At 31.5% G+C, this 20,408-nt stretch overlaps 1 protein-coding gene across 1 annotated transcript in view; it reads right to left on the reverse strand.

The window, feature by feature from the left end:
* Positions 1-20,408, reverse strand: part of LOC136984131 (meiosis regulator and mRNA stability factor 1-like) — a 129,460-nt gene that overhangs the window by 55,390 nt on the left and 53,662 nt on the right. The window contains 3 exon segments of the mRNA XM_067281066.1: positions 6,845-6,986; positions 13,280-13,360; positions 19,933-20,111. Coding sequence (XP_067137167.1) covers positions 6,845-6,986; positions 13,280-13,360; positions 19,933-20,111 — 402 coding nt within the window.

Consider the following 20,408-nt stretch of genomic DNA (forward strand, 5'->3'; position numbering starts at 1 on the left):
AATGGGCTATGGTTGTTGATGTTTATACATAATGTGTGTGAACACAAGTTTAGAAAAATGTATGATCACAAGCGACATTAAGATGCTAGCTGAACGAGTGCTAAACACAAACCGATGGAGCATGTGCACATCCGGGACTTCCCCTCTCCTCGCCACTCGTTATGCAAAACGTCGCTCGTTAAGAGAGTCGTTTTTTTCACAATTCATTTTGCTTGTTATGTGAAACACTCGTTGTGCGAGGTGCTCGTTAAGTGAGGTTCCACCGTATTTCCAAATGACTGTTCACTCGTCTTTGAGAAATGCCTTTTATGCAATTAAAAATTCATATTGAACAAATTTAACATGGACTGTCTTGGACGAAACAACAAAAATGATTTAAATTTAACTTGTTTATGTAAACAGATTAATAATCATCTTATGTCAGTACAAATTAAACATTTTAATTTATTGTTTAACATAATTGCGTAAATAATAGACTTATTACACTGTTCAACTATACATTCTGGCTTGTCTACATGAGTACAGTATTATTAAATAAATATTCAAAGAACAGACTATAGACTAGTTGGTCAAAACAATTTTAGATCAACCATACTTTGAAAAAGTTTATATCTTAAAATTCAAAATGTAGGTAAATATTATATAAAACCATGAAAATTAAGGCATCAGATTAATTTATACTATAAAATTAATTATGAAATAAAAAAATTTCGTTAATAGTATTAATATACCTTGAATGTTTACATGTTATTGCTGTTACATCTATAAAAAAATCACCACCACATTTTTGCAGATTGTCCAAGCATGTCGATCCATCCGGGGAGACCACGAAATCAAACATTCCAGCATAGTAAAAACGGGCTTTCCGATTTATCCCGAGGCGAATGCTGGCATGCCAGTTTAAGTGAGGTTATATGTCCTCCTCTAGATTGCATGTTAAAAAAACTAACCAGTTTTTATTTTAAAAACTGTGAAACTCAGCATTACATCAAAACTACAATTATATGTTTAATTTCTTCATTTTGTCTTCTTTCTAACAATGTAAAATACACAAAAAAAGCACTTTTGGCATTCCATATGTCTATTTAATTGTAATTTGATACATAAACCTCACAAAACACAATAAATATAATTGCAGAAAAGTAGCTGAATATAATCAGGTGGTTGTAATTTGATTCAAAAACCCAAAAATGAACATACCAAATTTAAAAAACTGCTGTAAATTATCACAACTTACACTGATTAAAATCCCCTTTGTGTGAAATTTAACTGTGTGTTACTTTTAAGGTCAGAGTAGATGGTCAGTGAAGCGCACACTAAATACTACAACTGCTGCTATCAGTAAGTCATTAATTGTTTTATTGTCCTGTAAAGGAAAAAATCTCTTCCTGATTTTAAGTCAGTCAAATTACATTATTATTGTGGGTTCACCGGGAGGTCGGATGGAGTCGGACCTCCTTTTTCTCGGTCAACAGGTCGGTAAAACCTGCCCACGGTCAAGGATGGCTGTCCGGTCGGGAACTAATTGGTTGTCGGGTTGAGTGGAAGAGAGGGGCCCGTCGGTAAGACAGAGGCGATATTCGAATAAATGACACCAGTTAAACCAACAAACAGAATTTATTACTAGACAATAAAGAACAGTTACACATGCTAACATCGATAGAAATATATTACGTACTAATATAGGGGTTTACTAACCCGAGAGAGAGTTTACAGAGTATTGGTCGTCATACCTCGGCAAAGGATCGTCAGGGAAATGGATGGAGTCAGTTTCGAATCCAATCGTCGACGGCGGAAAGGCGTCGGTGGGCCTTGCAGGGTTCGAGCTCGGATGGAGACGGGAACGACGAACTCTGTCCTCGTTCCCCTCCTTTTTATTTCGTCCCCTCGTTAATTTTCTCACCAATTAGCAAATTTTGTCTTTAGTTCCGTCCTGACTCAGTTTCGAGTTTTGAGGGGGAGGAAACACAGTCATTCCCCTAAGAAGTGTAGACTTTTGGTTTGAAATTCGGTTGTTGACGTCAAAATTTGTACAAGGAACGGGAAGAAAGTAATAAAGACTAATAGAATTTTAAATCTATGTTTTGTTTGTTGATTCAAATTTTCGCATTATTATAGTTATATTGTACTCAAAAGAATGTTTTCTTTAACATTTAATTAACAACTAGTTTTGTTAGATCTGATTAATCCATTTTGTATTGTTTATGAAAAAAAGTTGTTTTGGTTTAGAACAACTTTTAAAACAAATTATGTTCAAAAGCTGAGATTTGATTGTATTTCATTTTGACCAACTACAAATATAGGATTTTGCATGTTAAAAATATAGTTTTTTTTAACCTTTTGTACTTTTCTCATTTTGTTTCAGCTTTCACTTCTTCAGAGAACTCGCATATCAACATAAGAAAGTGTTGCAGAAATTATTTATGTCGGAAATAGAAAAAACAGTCTGAGCTTTAAGTTATAAACAAACAATAAAAAATCAAGCAGTCTACAAAATTTCACTGACTTAAAAACATAAGTACAAAATATTCCTTAGTTACAAAGAAACAAAGTACAGTGTAGTATTTTGAATCAGACTAAACTGCTGTATAATAAGGTGACAAACTTTTTTGAAGTGCCAAATAGTTTGGATTCTGGTGTTAAAATAATATATAAAGTGTAAATATGTTTTTTACCAATTCTGCAATCTGTTTTACCAAAAGCTATACAAAATCAATGGGAACAAAATGTAAATAGCAGATCAAAAAATATTGTATGGGAGTGGTTCATGGCAATCCTATAATATAATCTAGATGGATGATGATGATGATGACGACAGTAAGTGCAGAACCAAAACGGCTAGCAGTTGAAAGCTGAAATTTGGTACACAGTTAGGGTATGTCACGAAAATGAACATTTATTCATTTTTCCAAGAAGGGATTTTTCCAAATTCCCCCTCATGATGGAGAGGGAGAGAATTAAGGCTTACCCCGAAGAACTAGTCTTCTACTGTACTATTTTAGATGCATTTTAACTGTGTTTTAGTAGGGTATATCACGAGAACGCATACTAAGAAAGGATTTTTTTTGAAATCCCGAGAAAAGAGACGGAGATAGTTAGTTTTAGTCAGTATAAAGTGTAAACAACAAAGAAGGAAAAATAAATAGTGGCACATAATAGTACACATTTTGGCAATTAATAAATATTTTAATCATTTCTACCTTTCGAGTAACCCAAAAACAATAAATTTGAAATAAATGAATTCAAACGAACATTTGAATTCGTTCCAAATTCAAAAAATTGAATTTAAAATACAATGTTCCAAACAAGTTTTTTTAGATTTTAGAATTTAAAATTAATCGTTTTATTCAAGTAAGGTTATCATCAAGTAAATTAATTCTCCATTATTATGAAAAATTTTCTGATTTTTTATTTTATAGGTTATTTAGTTTATTTTTTTTTTAGGTTACTTAAAAATAAAAGATCTTTTTAAATACTAAAAATTTATTCAGTTAAAATTCAGTAATGATTTTAATCATTTTTTTCTATTAGTTATCTGATAAAATAAAATAGTGAAAACAAAATTTCTCATAAATTTGACCCTAATCTGTAATATAATGGAGATTGTTTGATAATAATAAGCGCAGAGCCCAAATGGTTATCAGTTGAAAGCTGAAATATGGTACACAGGGTACATCGTGAAAAGGGACTTTTCAAAATTTCCGTGCGGGGGAGAGCGTTAAGGATTACCCCGAAGAACTTGGCTTCTACTGTATTATTTTAGATGCAGTTTTTTGTGTTTTTTTGCGAGAAATTGAACATATTTTTAGACCCATCTAAAAAGCCTCTAATTAGTCTCAGAAGAGAGGGATCTAATTCTTGCATCCGGTGAAAATGAGTAAGATCAGCTATAATCTAATAATCTTAAACTTTACTATCGTTACTTTTTGCCTGAACAATGCCAGGCTTATCTGCTAGTAAGAGCATAAAAGCATTCTGTTGTCAAAACCTATTTTATAACAAAAAGCTATTGTTGGAGTTTTCTCATCAACAAGGTCTAACAGATTTTAACACTTCAACAGGAAGCTAGAAAAATTCAGAAACCAAACACTTAAATTTTTGAAAAGAATTCCGTAAGTACTAGAGGTGTTGATCATAAAATTACAACAACCTGAAAAGAAAAACAGGAGCAAATTGTTTCCAGGTATGATCCCTGTGATTTGTACAATTGTGACATGACAACACTATTTTACAGAATGCTGCCAAGCAAGTATCTTGTATCAAGATACTTTTTGGGAGAAAACATAGGATTAAATTCAGTGATTTTACAGCTATTTACTTGCTTTAAAAAAAGATGTATATATTTTTCATTCAAGAAAGCTTGGAACATTTATCCAGTACATCACAGAAAGCAATTAAAGAAACAAAGATAGATCTTAAGCAAAATCAGCTTCACTTCTTCATAAATGCCCTAAATTGCACAATTTAATTGAAAAGAAAAGGTTTATATTCATTAAAATATGAGGGTAATCCCAAAAGTAAGGTCTCTGAAGTGTTGGGGATGCAGAGAAACTGTTCACGTGGCTGTTGGCAACACTGTTGTGTTTATTGTTTTTCCACTCACAAACACGCCTGCATGCATCTCGCCGGGATGCTTGGTCTTTGTTTGGCAGTCATTTGTAATGGCACTCCTGCTTGGCGTACTGCCAAATGCAAAGTTCGCACAGTCAGTCAGTTTTTGAACACAAAAGGCATTAAACCTATTGAAATTCGTTGCCAATTGATGGAAGCATATGGCGAGTCATGCAAGGATGTCAAAAACATCATAAGTGGTGTAAGGAGTTTGCAATTGGTTGTACTGAAATTCATGACAAAGAAAGAAGAGAGGGACCATCAATTTCCGACGAGACAGTTGCAAAGGCTGAGAAAACCATGCATGAAGATTGGCAAATTACTCTGGATGATCTCTGCATTTTGGTTCCTGGGGTTTGCTGAAGCGCCATCATTCATAGATTTTAACAGAAAAGTTGCAATATCGGAAAGTGTGTGCAAAATAGGTCCTGTGAATGTTCACAAACCACCAAGAAAAGCAATGAGTTAACTCTTCCTGAGAGTTTCTTCACTGCTATGCAGACAAAAAAACAACTTTTTGGATTCGATTGTTATGGGTGACAATACCTAAGCGATGAGGTCGAAGACGAGGTTCAACGCTTCCTCAACGACATGGCAGCAAGCTGGTATGACATAGGCATATAAAAACTGCCACAACACCTACAAAAATGCATCGACAAAAATGGCAATTATGTAAAAAAACAGATAAACGTTCAAGCTTTAAAATGATGTAAACAGTATTGAAAATAATCATTTTTGTATTTCTAAAACACAGGAGACCTTACTTTTGGGATTACCCTCATATGTGTTCCAAATTAAAAAACAGCCTATTTTCCTTAATATAGTCCTCTTCTGCATAAATTAAAACTACTGTAGTCTATAGTTGACAAAAGATGAATTAAGGAGTAATAGTGCTATACCATAATTTTGCATTTAACTCTTGGCTATATTAAAAACTCAATTTTTAGGAATTTTAAGGCAAAGTCTCTTAAATGGAAACTTTTTCCTCCTAAACATTTGTTACATAAAATTTTTACTGTACAAATGAAACTTTTTTATAAGACAATTATTTTTTAACATAATAAATCTACATAATATATACAATCACACCTCGGTTTTCTAACAACTTGTTTTGAAAAGTTCTTCTAAAACTAAAACAATTTTCCCATAAGAAACAATAAAAAATAGTTTATTTGGTTGGTCAGGACTGGATAAAAGCTTTCTTTACTTCTTTAGCCAGATTTCATGCTAAAAATGTCTACAAATGTAATGAAATATTGCATAAGTAATATAATACTGTATTGTATATAATAAAGTTATGTTATTTAATATGACTTAAGCACCTTTAAAAATGAATTATTGAATGCCATTCATATTATGTGAATGTCAACATGGTTTTTATAAACTTAATTTAAATTCAACCGTGGTGTGTACCGTAAAATAATAGTAGTATCTTCCCTGCATGCACATCAAAATCTAATTTAAATAGCAATATCATTGACAATTTGTGTCGTGACATGTAATGATTTGAGGTGATTTTGGTACCACTAACTTCTGAATTGATAGTTCTCTGTTTGCTTAGTTGGGCCATCAATGTTTTTAACATAGAAATTATAGGAAGTTGACATCTCTCTCTCTTATCTGTGGGTGGCTCTTGCCAAGTAGTTCGGAAACAGTTATTGTATGGCATCCAGTGCATTCGTCACCTCGAAATTCTGTTTACGAACAGATTTCTTTGAAAGGGAGTTGTTCAAAAACTGAGGTTGAACTGTACTTTGTATTTACCATAAAGTCCAAATAAGCTTTCTTCATATAAATAAGTATTTTAAATCATAATTATTAATTAGAACTGAATTTCATCTAGCACTGTAATTATATTACAGTGCTAGATGAAATTCAGTTCAGTGTACAGAACAACAGAAATTTTAAAGATGAAATTGGAGAATTCTGAAAATATTAAAAAAAGTTTGATTTCTTGAATAAAAGCCAATTCAATAATTTAATTTGTATCATCTATAATAAATTATTTTATTATTCTAGTCACAGACTCAAACTGGACTTCTCTAAATTAAAACATCTTACACCTTTTTTCCCCAGCAATATATTATTCATGATGTAATATTCTTTTTATTATTCCCTGAAGATGGGTGTTAAATACATCTGAAAATGTTAGCATGTAAACAATATATTGCTGGAGAAAAAAAAAAAAAAGGTGTTTCAGTCATTCTTCTAGTGAAATTAATAAAATACTAACTTGAGAACTTTCAGAATCTGTCGGAGATGGAGTATAACGAAAATCTGAATTCAAACACACCATTCTTCCCATCGAACTTTCTACGACAGACACAGCATCTTTCATTTTATATAGTTCAGAAACACTTATACTTCTATGATATCTATAAATTATAACAACAAAATTAGAAATAGAACTCCAAAAAACAACATAAATTATCAGTTTAAATTAAAAAAAAAATGACACTTGTAAACATTAAGTTCAATTTATTACATAATATGTTATAAATTAATTCCTTAAAAACAAATTTCTCACAAAAATTAATGTTTTTAGCAAAATTAATTTCATATTAACTTCATCAATAACTATAACTAAATACATCAATCAAAACCTTGACATCAGTAAATAATTTAATGTTTACCTGAAGCAGATCTTGTGCAAGAACAAAAATATTTGTCAAATTTACATTAAATTATTTACTGGGATTATCGAGGTTTTGATTGGTGTATTTAGTTAATGTTTTATCACAAATTCTTCTAATTCTAACTTAATAAAAAAAATTCTATAACCCAAACTGGAAAAAAGTAAGAGGAGACTTAGAAAATAAGTTTCCCTATTGTTTTTCTGACAAAATTAAAGTTTGTATTGTAACTAACTTGTTTTTGGACAAATACAGTCCCATAGTTTGCCTATTTTTCCACAGTCACCATTGTTGTTCATCAACAAGTGGAAACATGTGGTGTAGAAAGATGAACTATGTACCGGTACATGAAGTCATACCAGTACATAGACCATCTTTCTACGCAATGTTTCCACATCATAAGAACAAAAAGGATTGACCTCAAAGGTGTTTCCTCAAGTGAGAGAATAAGTGAAAGTTTGATGATGCCAAGTCTAGTGTATGCAGAATGGGGAAGAATTTTCCAGTGCAAGATTAAAATATTGCTACAGTACCACGAGTTTTATATGGTCAAGCATTGTCATGCAGAAAAAAAGAACAATCTCCTTTGATAATAGCCCTGCCTTCAATGAAGAATAGAGGACTTCAGGTTCTACAAGATTTCCTGATAAGTTTCAATTAACAAAACTCGCACAGCAAATAATAGACTACCCAACTACACCTTGAGTTGCTGAGAAAATTTATTTAAATGTAACTAGCGTTTTTGGCCTATTTAATAGGACAAAAATGCTAGTTACGTTTAAATAAATTTTCTCAGCAACTCAAAGTGTAGTTGGGTGGTCTGATAAGTTTCATTAATTGTTCCACAAGGAGTGAAATCAACCATTAAAATCCCCTGAACGTCCCAGAACATAACAACAAGCACTCTCTGCACTTGGTGTTTGCTTGAGGGGATGATGTATACTTCCACATAGACTGGGCTTTGGACTCCAGACTGTAATGTTACATCCATGTTTCATCTCCTGTAATAATCCCATATGTGAAGAATATGCCATGCTATCCAATGAGAGATGCAAAATCCATCATCTAAAACAACAAGGATACCTCTCAAACTGCACTGTAGTGTTGATATTGGCAACAACGTAATCAGGAACAGACAACACTGAGGTCTCCGGGTTGTCCACAACATGCTTATGGCCATTGGAGAAAGCATGACACTTCCACATACTTCGCACATTCCTCTCATCCTGGCCTTAGATTACAACAATCTCAATGAATATCAGCAGGTGTCTTACCCTTTGCCCACAAAATCCAAACGAAAAATCACACATCTGTCTGCATCCATTCATTCAGCATGGCTGCCATCTTTGTACAGGTATCAACAGTCAATTACAGAATGTTGTGCCTATGTCACTTGTCTATTCAAGCAGTAGCAACAAGAATGTAATTCTGAACTGTTTTGAGTGCACTTAGGTTGCTGTTTTGCCAGTATAAAATAGAAAACCTTATTTTCCAACTCACCCATGTAAAAGATAGATTTGCAGAAAAACACAAGTTAAATATCTGAAGATTAATCATTTAAATAGTGTGACTTATGAATGCCTAGAAAGTAAGAACTTTTTTGCATTTCTAATTTTTTTTGCAGTGAAATCAAAAAAACTGAAAAAGGATGAAAGTAAGAATTAGATGTTAGAAAGAAAACAAAGGAGTCAGGTTAAAGGAGTCAGGAAATTTATTTGGATTAAGTGCTTTTCAGATCCCATCTTCAGATTGAACTATTTGAATTGTCAGAACATTAATTATTGTTGATATGAAGATGGGTTTGAAAATCTCAAAAAGTGCTTAATTGCAATAAATTTCCTGACTCCTTTAACCTTTGAGTTCTCTATCTAATGTTTATACTCAGTCTTTTTTCGAGTTTGAGTTTTAATATTGCCAAGAAAAAGCAAAACACAGCCTTAAGACTGATGATCAATGAAGAATGACAGATCTTTAACCAAGAACAACACAGCACTGAATATGCAAAATCCAGCAATTAAAAAATTGCAGAAATGTTTTCATCTACCTTCTAGTAGACATCTTCAGGTGGAATGTTACGATTCTAAATGAAGAACTTTTTCGCAGAATAGTGTGCCACGTAGTTTGTGCAGCACCTGGCTATTAGTGGATATAGATGAACATAAAACTTCCAAGCAAAGGATATGATTCCGCGTCCTTATGGTTGATGATGTGTTTCTTTACGAAGCCTTGTGAATTTCATATTTCAAGTGTCATAATAGATTTCTTACTTCTAGACTTCATACTTCTATCCAGGATCCTCAATTCTACATATGATAAGATGCTTTTATGACACTTAGAAAAGTATAAAATCTACAAGGCTTCCATAAAGAAACATGCCATCAACCACAAGGATGCAGAATTGTACCCATGGCTTGGAAGTTTTATGTTCATCATCGTCTAGATCAGTGTTTCTCAAACTTTTTGGACCACGACCCCCCTTATGCACTAAAAAATTTCAAAGGACCCCCGAAGAATAAGTATGTGTCAAAAAACATCCCGGAGGGAGGGAGTTAGGCTCGTATTTAAATATTTTTATTATTTTTATTATTTATATGTGCAATTTATTTAAGTAAAAATTATTTTATATATTTTTTATTTCTATTATTTCTAAACATGAATCCATAGTAAATTTATAAAATATTTGAAAAAATTGATCTGGCATCAATTTTTCAGCGACCCCCAAATATTTTTCACGACCCCCACTTTGAGAATCACTGGTCTAGATAATGACATTCCATCTGATGCAAATTTTATGACGTCATCTATATCCACTAATAACCAGATGCCTACTATGCGGCACATATGATTCAAAATGAAGAATTTTTTCGTAGAATATATATTCTACATTCTAAATATATAGAACGATTTTTTTTCCTGCTTTACATTTCTTGAAGATGGCTGATAAAGTAACGACCGAAAATGTTCAAATATTGAATTTGGGTGTTTCTTTGCTGAAAATTTTGCATTTAGGTATGATCCTCTACATGTACAGTTCCAGTTTTCTGGTAAGTTGTTGTTTATTGTTTTTTGTAGAATCATAACATTCCACCTGAAGATGTCTACTGGAAAGTAGACATCATGCAATTGTTTAATTGCTGGATTTTGAGTTGACTTTGTGAGTACTTTTTGTTTTTTTATCTTTAACCAATGCTTCTTAATGGAGTAGCATCTACGAGTGTACTGGTACATAGAATTTGTCTGCATCTCTCTCAAAAAGCTTATTTCATCCAAATGTCTAAGCAATCTAATTATGGTAAAAAAACATGTCATGAAACTAAAAGCAGATTACAAGACAATCAAATCTTAGTCTGTGTTCATGAACTCTGAAAAGGCAAAACACAGCCTTAAGACTGATGGTCAATGAAGAATGATCGATCTTTAACCAAGAACAACACAATACTGAATATGCAATATGAATATTCACAAAGTCAACCCAAAATCCAGCAGAAGTGACGGCACATTTTAACAAAGTGGAAACCAGCCTTATCAAATTCCAACAATAAAAAATCAATTCCAAATATGTTAAAAAACTGAAATGAGTGTTTACCTGCTAACTTCCTCTGAAAACAATGCATAAAACATTGCCTGTATCTTTGAGTACCAAACTGAATATCTGTCCCACCAAATATACAAAAGCTGCTATCTAGAAAGTATAAATATCCACGAATCCCTGACAAGTTTCTAATCCGTACAACTCAAGTCCTGCTGTACTCTCCCTATCAATCTTCGGCAACTGACCAAATGGCTAATAGACAGAGAAATTAAACAACTGGCCTGAAAACAAGACCTCACATTATTCTTTTTTTTTTTTGTCATATAATATCAAGAATTCTGTGAAAGCTAACAAAATGTATCTTTTACTTTTTGGTGCAATTATGTGAATAAAAAGCATTCCTTTAAAATTTTTCTTCTATTTTTTGTTCAATGTGAAGTGTTCTGCATTTGTCTAACAAGGGGAGGGCACGACCTGGGAAATTCACTTTGGGATGAGACTTGGTATATAGGTAGTACTCCTTTAGGATGTTCAATCCTCAAAACAAGAAAGCGCAATGGCCAGCCGATTTTAAGAAAAAGGCCTTTAAAAATTAGAGCTCAGCTTATGTACTAATAAGTTTCACTAGATCAGCAGCTGCTGAGCAGCTCAGTCGACATCGTTCTTGCTACTGCCAAGTCGTTCAGGGTTCAAATCTCGGTCTCAATTAGTGTTTTTTTTTTCTTTCTAAACATTTTTTAAAATAAGTATTTTGAATATATATAAATATTAAAATTTTATTATAATAAATAATTTCATTTAAAAAAATGTTTAACACACATTACATGTCATTTTAATTATAATAATACAAAATAATTAATAATAATAGTTATAAATAATTAGTTATGGAACAACAGTTTTCATTTATTATTCTATTGTATCAAATTTTTCGAAGGTTACTACTCTTATTAATTCTCACCACTTAAAAATAAAAAGTATAAAACATGTCTTTTATATTCATCCTTTACTTCCATTTTAACAAAAATAAACAACTAAAATGTTTCCAATTCCAACAGTATTATATAAATGAGATCCAATTTAACACTTCAGTGTGAAAAGTATCACATTAGACTGACATTTTCAACAGCAAAACAAGATTTTTCTCAAGGTCATAAAAATGGGCATGGACTTATGGACTGACCTGATATTTGGAATGTCAGTTTACTTTTGGATTTGGAAGAGATCATAGTGTTCCGTAATATATCACACCATAATACAAATAGTTTAAAATGTCTGTGAATGAAGATACTATCAGTTTACCAACAGTTGATGATGATGATGATGATTATTAATACACTTTTTAATTATAATAATACAAAATAATTAATATGACATGTAATGTGTGTTAAACATTTTTTTAAATGAAATTATTTATTATAATTAAATTTTAATATTTATATATATTCAAAATATTAATCAAATTGAAGACAAGTCTGCCCAAGAGGGACCACCATTTATTTTGCGCTCCAGACTAAAAACACACACATATGGCGACAGGCCTTCCTTTTTAGGCTTCATGTCGCCAAAGGTAAAAAAGTCCTTTAAAAAAACACAAACATCCAGTTAAAACTAGGAGTTGGTGACACACAGACGTCTTACTCTTCAACCCCATCCAGCCAGTGGGTGTTTCCGCTTTTTTATCTGCTGGAACAAGCGCTGGAAAATGCAAATTTTAAAGCTGCACCCTGGCGTCGGTATTTTAAAATTTCTTTTTGTCGATTTTTCCGACCGATGGCGAGATTATTATTAATCAAATTGTGTATGTTTTTAGTCTGGAGCGCAAAATAAATGGTGGTCCCTCTTGGGCAGACTTGTCTTCAATTTGATTAATAATAATCTCGCCATTGGTCGGAAAAATCGACATATTCAAAATACTTATTTTAAAAAATTTTTAGAAGAAAGAAAGAAAGAAAAAAAAAAAAAATACTAATCGAGACCGAGATTCGAACCCTGAACGACTTGGCGGTAGCCAAGAACGATGTCAACTGAGCTGCTCAGCAGCTGCTGACCTAGCGAAACTTATTAGTACATAAGCTGAGCTCGAATTTTTAAAGGCCTTTTTCTTAAAATTGGCTGGCCATTGCGCTTTCTTGTTTTGAGGATTGAACATCCTAAAGGAGTACTACCTATATACAAAGTCTCATCCCAAAGTGAATTTCCCAGGTCGTGCCCTCCCCTTGTAAGCCAAACTCCATTTCAATGTCAGTGGAATAAGTTTGTGTAACTTCTAATACGTGATTTAGCTATGTCTACGTGGATGCACAACATTTTATGTCATCATATAGACGAGCTGAGCTAATGCATATGTTCAAAGAAAAATTTGTGCATATATGATGGGAAATTCAAACTATCTCTTATCTTTTTGCGAATAAATTGTAAATCATTTTTCTGTAATAATTAAATTTTTAATACATTTGAAAAAATAGCAATTATCATTTTTATTACTTCAGAAGTAATATCTTACCTTCTTTCAAAAATCTCTCTGAATTTAAAAAGAGGCAATCTTTTTGATGGTATATCCATTAAAAGAGCAACCACTTCAGATCTATAAATAAATATTTAGAATTACAATGAAAATTTAAACTAAAATTTAATGTTTTATTTTATTCCACAAAATTAAATACAGCATAATTCAGTAATAACTGCCAAGGAAAAAATGGAAATTATTAATACCACATTTTAATGGAACATGTGTCATTTTATACGAATTGCTTCCCTGATAAAACATACTCAATGTCTTTTTCTGCAAAATATTTTGTTTCTATTTTTAAGACATTAATCATAAAGTAAATTTTAAGCATTATGTAAGAAATAGCAATGGCAGAGTTGTCTAGATCATTGGTTCCACATATCAATATGCAAAGGTCACAGATTCAAACCCATTTAGACTTCCCTGAAATGTATTTTTTTTTTTGTGTTTCTCCAACTAAATATCCTAATAAGAAAAACTTACACAATCCATAAACACACCTAGAAAGTTTTAAACTGCACATAACAGCTGTTTTCAGTCATTTTTCTTTAATAATTATTCACTTAGGCACAAACACTAGAAAATTTGATGGACAGAAGTAGCCTCTCAATGTCAATACATAATGAATCTCACTGCCGACGTCTACAGGAAGAACACATACCTCCTCTTATTCATTCCACCAATGTCACATGATCCATTTATTTACAAAATAGCATTGTTCAAAGCACTTACAAAAAGAACTTTTACTCGTTGTTTTGATATATATTCTAGGTTCAAAGAGTTGCAATGTATTAAGTGCACTGCCCTAGAAAACTCATCCAGTGTTTTCAAAATCCCATCTTACACTAGTCAGTTCTACTGAAAGCAATGTTCTGCCATACAAGACTTACCTTTAACAGGGTTCACTGTAGTACCAACAGACAAATATCCCAGCTAGCCAACATTAACATCCCTTTTAGAAGAAATCAAACAGTTTTTTCCTTGCTGAGGAATGATAAAGAGACATGTGATTGATCTTCACTGCCTGGAGTTTACCCAATTCCTATTTTTGACAACAGGATAAATCAGCGTTATGAGTACATTGGAGCTACCCGCAGACCACTGAATATTTGACTACAGAAACATCACTACACAAATTGAAATGGTTTGTGCACAATAGCCCTTGCAGCCTTTGTTTATGACAATGACATCTGAGTCACCTTTGATAATGTACATCTCTTACATAGCACATCTGTTCCTGAACAACTCAAGTATCTTGAAAACCTTGAAATTTACAAAGTGACTAAGAAAGGTCTCACTGTTAATTTTAAGAAACTCTTCTACAATATCACATGTGAAAGACCATTTATGAACATGTAAAATCTTATAAAGAGAGAAGTAAAAATATAAATATTTGTATTTTCATTTGTACTTATACATTATATATGTACTTTATTTAATCTCTTATATTGTTCTGTTATGGTTAAACACATTTTAAAAATTTCTGTATATACTGTAATATAGTAGCCACTCGTTATATCGCGTTTTTTTGGTCCCCTAAATTTTAAAAGCATTTGAGTCAATTAATTTTAAATTACCAATTACCACTGAATTTCTATTTGCAACGAAATACGAGAAAGAGCTAAATATGCAGAACAGGTGGATAGATCGATTGTCATTTGTTTCCTTTTGATATAAAAGTTGTTTATTTATTAGTTTTAAGTACAGTCTCCTCATTTACAAGTTTCTGTGAATTCGAAATTTCATACATTTATGTGAATTAACGGTATTGCGTCAATTCACATAAAGGTGTGAAATTTCGAATTCACCGCATAACGTGTAAGGAAAAGATCTCTCTGATTCTGAACGAAAACTTCTAAAATTTTTATACAGTAGTAACTTCATTTTGCTTTTTAGAGAATTTTTACTCTGTAATTTTATAAGTTTTGGTGTTCTATTATATATTCAATATTCATTTTTTTTAAATTTTCAATTACAGCATTTATAATTTTTATTGAAAAATATAAACTACACGAATTTCTAATAAGCGATTTATATAGTACTGTATAATAAAATCGCAATTGATGTTTTTATATCGACAGTATTTGTCTTTCAATGTCATTGTTAAAGAAACAATGCTAAATGGGCGTTCATGGTTTCGATGTTTACGTAAACGTCAATTACCGGTAATTCGATATAACCTACGAATAAAATTCAGGATTGAAAAACTAAGCTTATTTTATATCAGAAACACTTGCTGATGAAAGAACAGAGATTCCATAGCATGTATAATCTGTTTAGTAAAAGCCCAGAATTTTTATTACTCGGTTATATCGCGTTTTTTTTTTTCTGTTTCCCGATAATCAGTGGCTTTTGTATTTTCAGTAAACCATGAATACTTGAAAAGTCTTTGGCTTCTGTAAATAATCAGTCATGAAAGATGATGTTCTTTTATTAAGATTATTCTGCATGTTATCAACTTCCTTCTATTTCGCTTCCTCTTGCTTTTGAACACTTAACACTAATAAGCATCACACGTGCTGCTTGTACTTCATTCATGTTCTTGCTGTTAATAGCCTTCTCCAGTTTTTTTGTTTGCTGCTTCTAACAAAACTTAGACTGTCGCATGTATTTCATTTTCTTCTACATTTTTCTGGTTTAAACTCAGTTGCCGTTCCATAATCTTCATGTTACGAACAGCTTTCTTTTGTTGTTCTTCAAAACATTTCTGTGCTCTTTTTTCCGTTTCTCTTATTCTTTTAACTTCTTTTCATTTTCCAATCGTTCTTGATAATTTCCATGCACCGAGGAAGCTAATTTCAGTCGTCCTTTGCAATAGGTACAAGGTGTGGGCTTTGGTCATACATGTTTAGTCCCTCCTTAACAATCAAAAGTGAATTAAGCATTCTTTCCAACACTGATGCTCTATCAGGAGAAAGTGCCCGGCATAAAATTGATCCTCTCATTCATGGGAACGGGATTTTCGATGCTGATTTCACTAATTTGGCTATTCTCGGATATTTATCATTATCAGAAACTGTTTATTTTTTAATGCTTCGAGATGTGTAAATATTGATTTCCAAATAAAATAATAAATCTGAAATAAATATACTCCAAATAATATAAGTAAAATAATATTTTATTAATGATTTCATAAATAACAAAAAACTTTTTCCTGCAGATGAATAAAAACCAACATCGTTGCAAAGTTGTTAACCTTTGGGAAGCGTGTGAAAATCTTTCTCACAAGCAATTACGTGTTGTACTTTTTACAACACTTCGAATATTTTAATTTATTTGGTAAATTTTATATGTAAATATGAATTTACATTTTCGTTTACTTTTTTAGTCTCTCAATTAATGCACAATTATAATCGGCATAAGAGAAGATTAAAAAATGGATATTTCACAAGCAAAGTAATCACACATTTTATGAAAATAACACTTACTATATGGAATAATTATACTTGTAGTCAATTTAAACATACATTTATGGGAAGATGTAGATGTGATTTAACGTTAACAATATGCTATGAAATCATTAAAGTAATTTTATTAAACTCAAGTTTATGAAATTATTTAAAGATAAATCAAGTAAAAAAATATTTTTGTAAACGACAACTCCATAACCCGATTGTTAATTAAAACCAAATAATCTGCCAAATTATTGGGCTATAACCAGGATAACTAAATGGTCAGAAACGAAATCTTTTTTAGTGGTAGGAGGTTACGCTACTATCTCGTGTTAATTTTAATAATTATATATTTTGAATTTAAAAGCGGCAGCAGTGTTGTCAGCTTGAGAGATTAATCCCTCTGCGTAATGTGCTTTCCCCTGCAAAAGGACTTTAGTGATTTTCTTAGAAAACAGCCAAAACTGCAGGGATGCTTAGAATACTTATTTTTAAACTCTGTAGAAGGAAATGCAATTCGGATAAGGTAGATTTTGGCGAATAATGAAAATATGGCATGAGTACATAACTTTACTCAACACTGGCTTCTGAATTTGTAATGAGAGGGGTTTTTTAAGTGCATAAAAGATTTTTTTAAATACGTTAAATAAATTTTTGTTTTCTATAACCTAACGACACTGAGCGGGCAGTTGCAATTTTGAGTCTGCTCAGGGCCGCGTATTTTCTTCTAAAAAATTCTATTCTGATAGTCCGATAATTCGGCAATTCGTTTGGCTTTAAAATTATTTTTGGTTTGCCCCACATCTTAATTAAGCACGTGAAAATGACCAAAAAAGTGAGAAAAGTGAGAAAATGACCTGAAAAGTGAGAAAAGTGAGGATACTTCAGAAAGTGAGTACAAGTGAGACAACTCAAGTGATCTTGAAAACCTTGAATTTACAAAGTGACTAAGAAAGGTCTCACTGTTAATTTTAAGAAACTCTTCTACAATATCACATGTGAAAGACCATTTATGAACATGTAAAATCTTATAAAGAGAGAAGTAAAAATATAAATATTTGTATTTTCATTTGTACTTATACATTATATATGTACTTTATTTAATCTCTTATATTGTTCTGTATTTTATTTTGATTACATTTTACTTTTCTTCGACATTCTTTTATGCAGGTGATCACCATCATGTGTTTAACAAGTTCTATTTTATTTACATTTTGTTTTTTGAATCTTATTCTATGTAACATTCCAAAACTTGTTAAAGACAGTTGGAAACGTTTGTTCTTATAATAAATTTCTTTATCTTAACTGGATTACAGGTGACAGTTGGTACTTTTACTGTAATCTAATCCAGTTCTGCAATATCTTTTATTCCTCACTAGACCAAATGTACTCAAACATCTCACTGAACCAATGCCATACTGAAAATACATATATAAATCTTTTTCACACAGCTGTGAAGCAGCTATCACAATCAAAATTATCTCCAATTTTTTGGATCAACAAAGAACTAAATGATTTTATCAGTTAATGTGTCTGTATTTATTGTTGACTGACATGCACAAATAACACCTTTCTCACTAACTTTAGCATCATTTATTTTAAATTACAAATGTTTTCAACTGTATTTAGAGACCTTCCTCAAGTAAAACAGCAGTTCCATCAAACAAACATTCAAAATGAAGAAACCTTCTAAACACATGAATTGATTTGAAATTTACATTTAATTTAAACTATAAAATATTATTTTTAATATTTATTTTTAACTTATTTTGTAATTTAAATTAATCAAAAAAGATATGTAATTACCAATAAATTAAATTAATCCATGTTGGTTGATTTATAATGTAAATTTCGAATCAAATTATATGCTTAAAATGCTTTTTTCCTTCAAATTTTTGATTGATGGAATGGCTTTTTTACTTGAAGGTGGTCTCTAAATGCAGCCGAAAACATTTGTTATTTAAAATATACAATGCTGGAGTAAGTATGAAAGATGTTCTTTGTACATGTCAGTGTCAATTGTAAAAAGTTTTAGTATATTAATTAAATTATTTATTGTACATCACAGACCATTTTGCAACCATAAAATTTTATCCAATTACAGAATTGTTTTCCAAGCAACACTAAGTGCTCTGGCTAATTTTTTAATACAATTTAATTAAGTAAAAGCTAAAGAGAGCCATAGATAAAAACTTATGTACAGTCAAAGATAAAAACTTATGTACAGTCAAAGATAAAAACTTATGTACTCATCAAGGTTAATATGTACCTAGGTAGCCCAAGATGGTGGCTCGTCTCCTATTCCAGCAATCAGAAGACAGGGAACAGTGGGGACGCACGTTCTAACCTTTCTAACCTAACCTAACCTATTCTAATAATTTGGTTGCTAATAATTATGGTAATTTATTAAAATAGGCTAGGTTAGGTTAGAACGTGCGTCCCCACTGTTCCCAGTCTTCTGATTGCTAGAATAGGAGACGAGCCGCCATCTTGGACTACCTAGGTGCGTATTAACCATAATCAATTTAGACAAGAACATGAAGTTACGTATACATAATATCATAAATTACTACCAAACTAAATGCAAAATGCTATCACATTAGTATTCATTACAAATTATCAGTAATACGATGAAACTTGAAGACGCAATAATATGTAATACAGATAATTTCGTTCCTTACTGTGTTCTAGTGGAAAACTGTCCATATTTCACTTTATTCTAGCTAATGATTTAAATAAAAAATATGTATAGTATTTAAAATAAATTGCGTAGACTTCCCATTAATAATTTTAATAATAATTTTACATTAGCATTTCATTCAAATGTATTTCTTAATAAGTCAACTCAAAATCATAACAACCAAACACTCATTAAACCCGATAATATTAATCCATCTTCCAGCATATATAAGCCAAAGCCATAACCGTCGACGGCTATAAGAGGAGATCGGACCGAAGGTCTGGGTAGCGCAAAATCATAACATTAAATATCATCATAGACTAATCAAGTCACTTAAAAACAAAATACTAAATTTAGAGTTTGAATGAAGAATGAATTAAGGTAAAAAAAATGAAACCTTAATTTTAATTTATACAAAATTCACACTTAAAAAACAACATAGCCACCCAAGTTTAATATCTATTCTATGATATAGAATAATAGATATTTTTGTTTAAAGGTTGAATATTTAGTCATATGATACTTTCAGAAATAAGTTAGATAAATCAACTATGCATTAAAAAAATTTTAATTACCTAAGAATGTATAATGGAGGTGATCGATCAGTGGCAACGTAAGAAATCAGCAATCTCTTGAAACCAATTTTGCGTCTATGCAATTGTGATATAGCATATTGGGCATCCTGAAGTGATGGAACTTTGACGACGGCTTTTAAACTTCCATCTGGCTGTAAAAGCATCGATATGTGCAACACCTAAAAATAATAATTTTGATATTATAATATTGCTATAGCAACAGGAAATACATTCTACATCAATAGAGTAATTATTTAATTCACAAATAACTTATTTAATATAAAACTTTCAATAATTTTATCAAGATTATTATTGAAAATAAACAGTGCATCAATTCCTGTTAGTGATTTCAATTAAAAATATTTTCAAGTTCAACGGTACACAGTGTGCCAATTAAATGATGAGACTGGGACACTGGTAATTGTTCCGTGGGTAGAAATAAGTACCGCCTTTCGCCAATGGACCACTAGAATATG

This window comes from Centruroides vittatus, unplaced genomic scaffold (genome assembly GCF_030686945.1).
Source record: "Centruroides vittatus isolate TY-2023 unplaced genomic scaffold, ASM3068694v2 contig_904, whole genome shotgun sequence".
NCBI classification, from domain to species: domain Eukaryota; kingdom Metazoa; phylum Arthropoda; class Arachnida; order Scorpiones; family Buthidae; genus Centruroides; species Centruroides vittatus.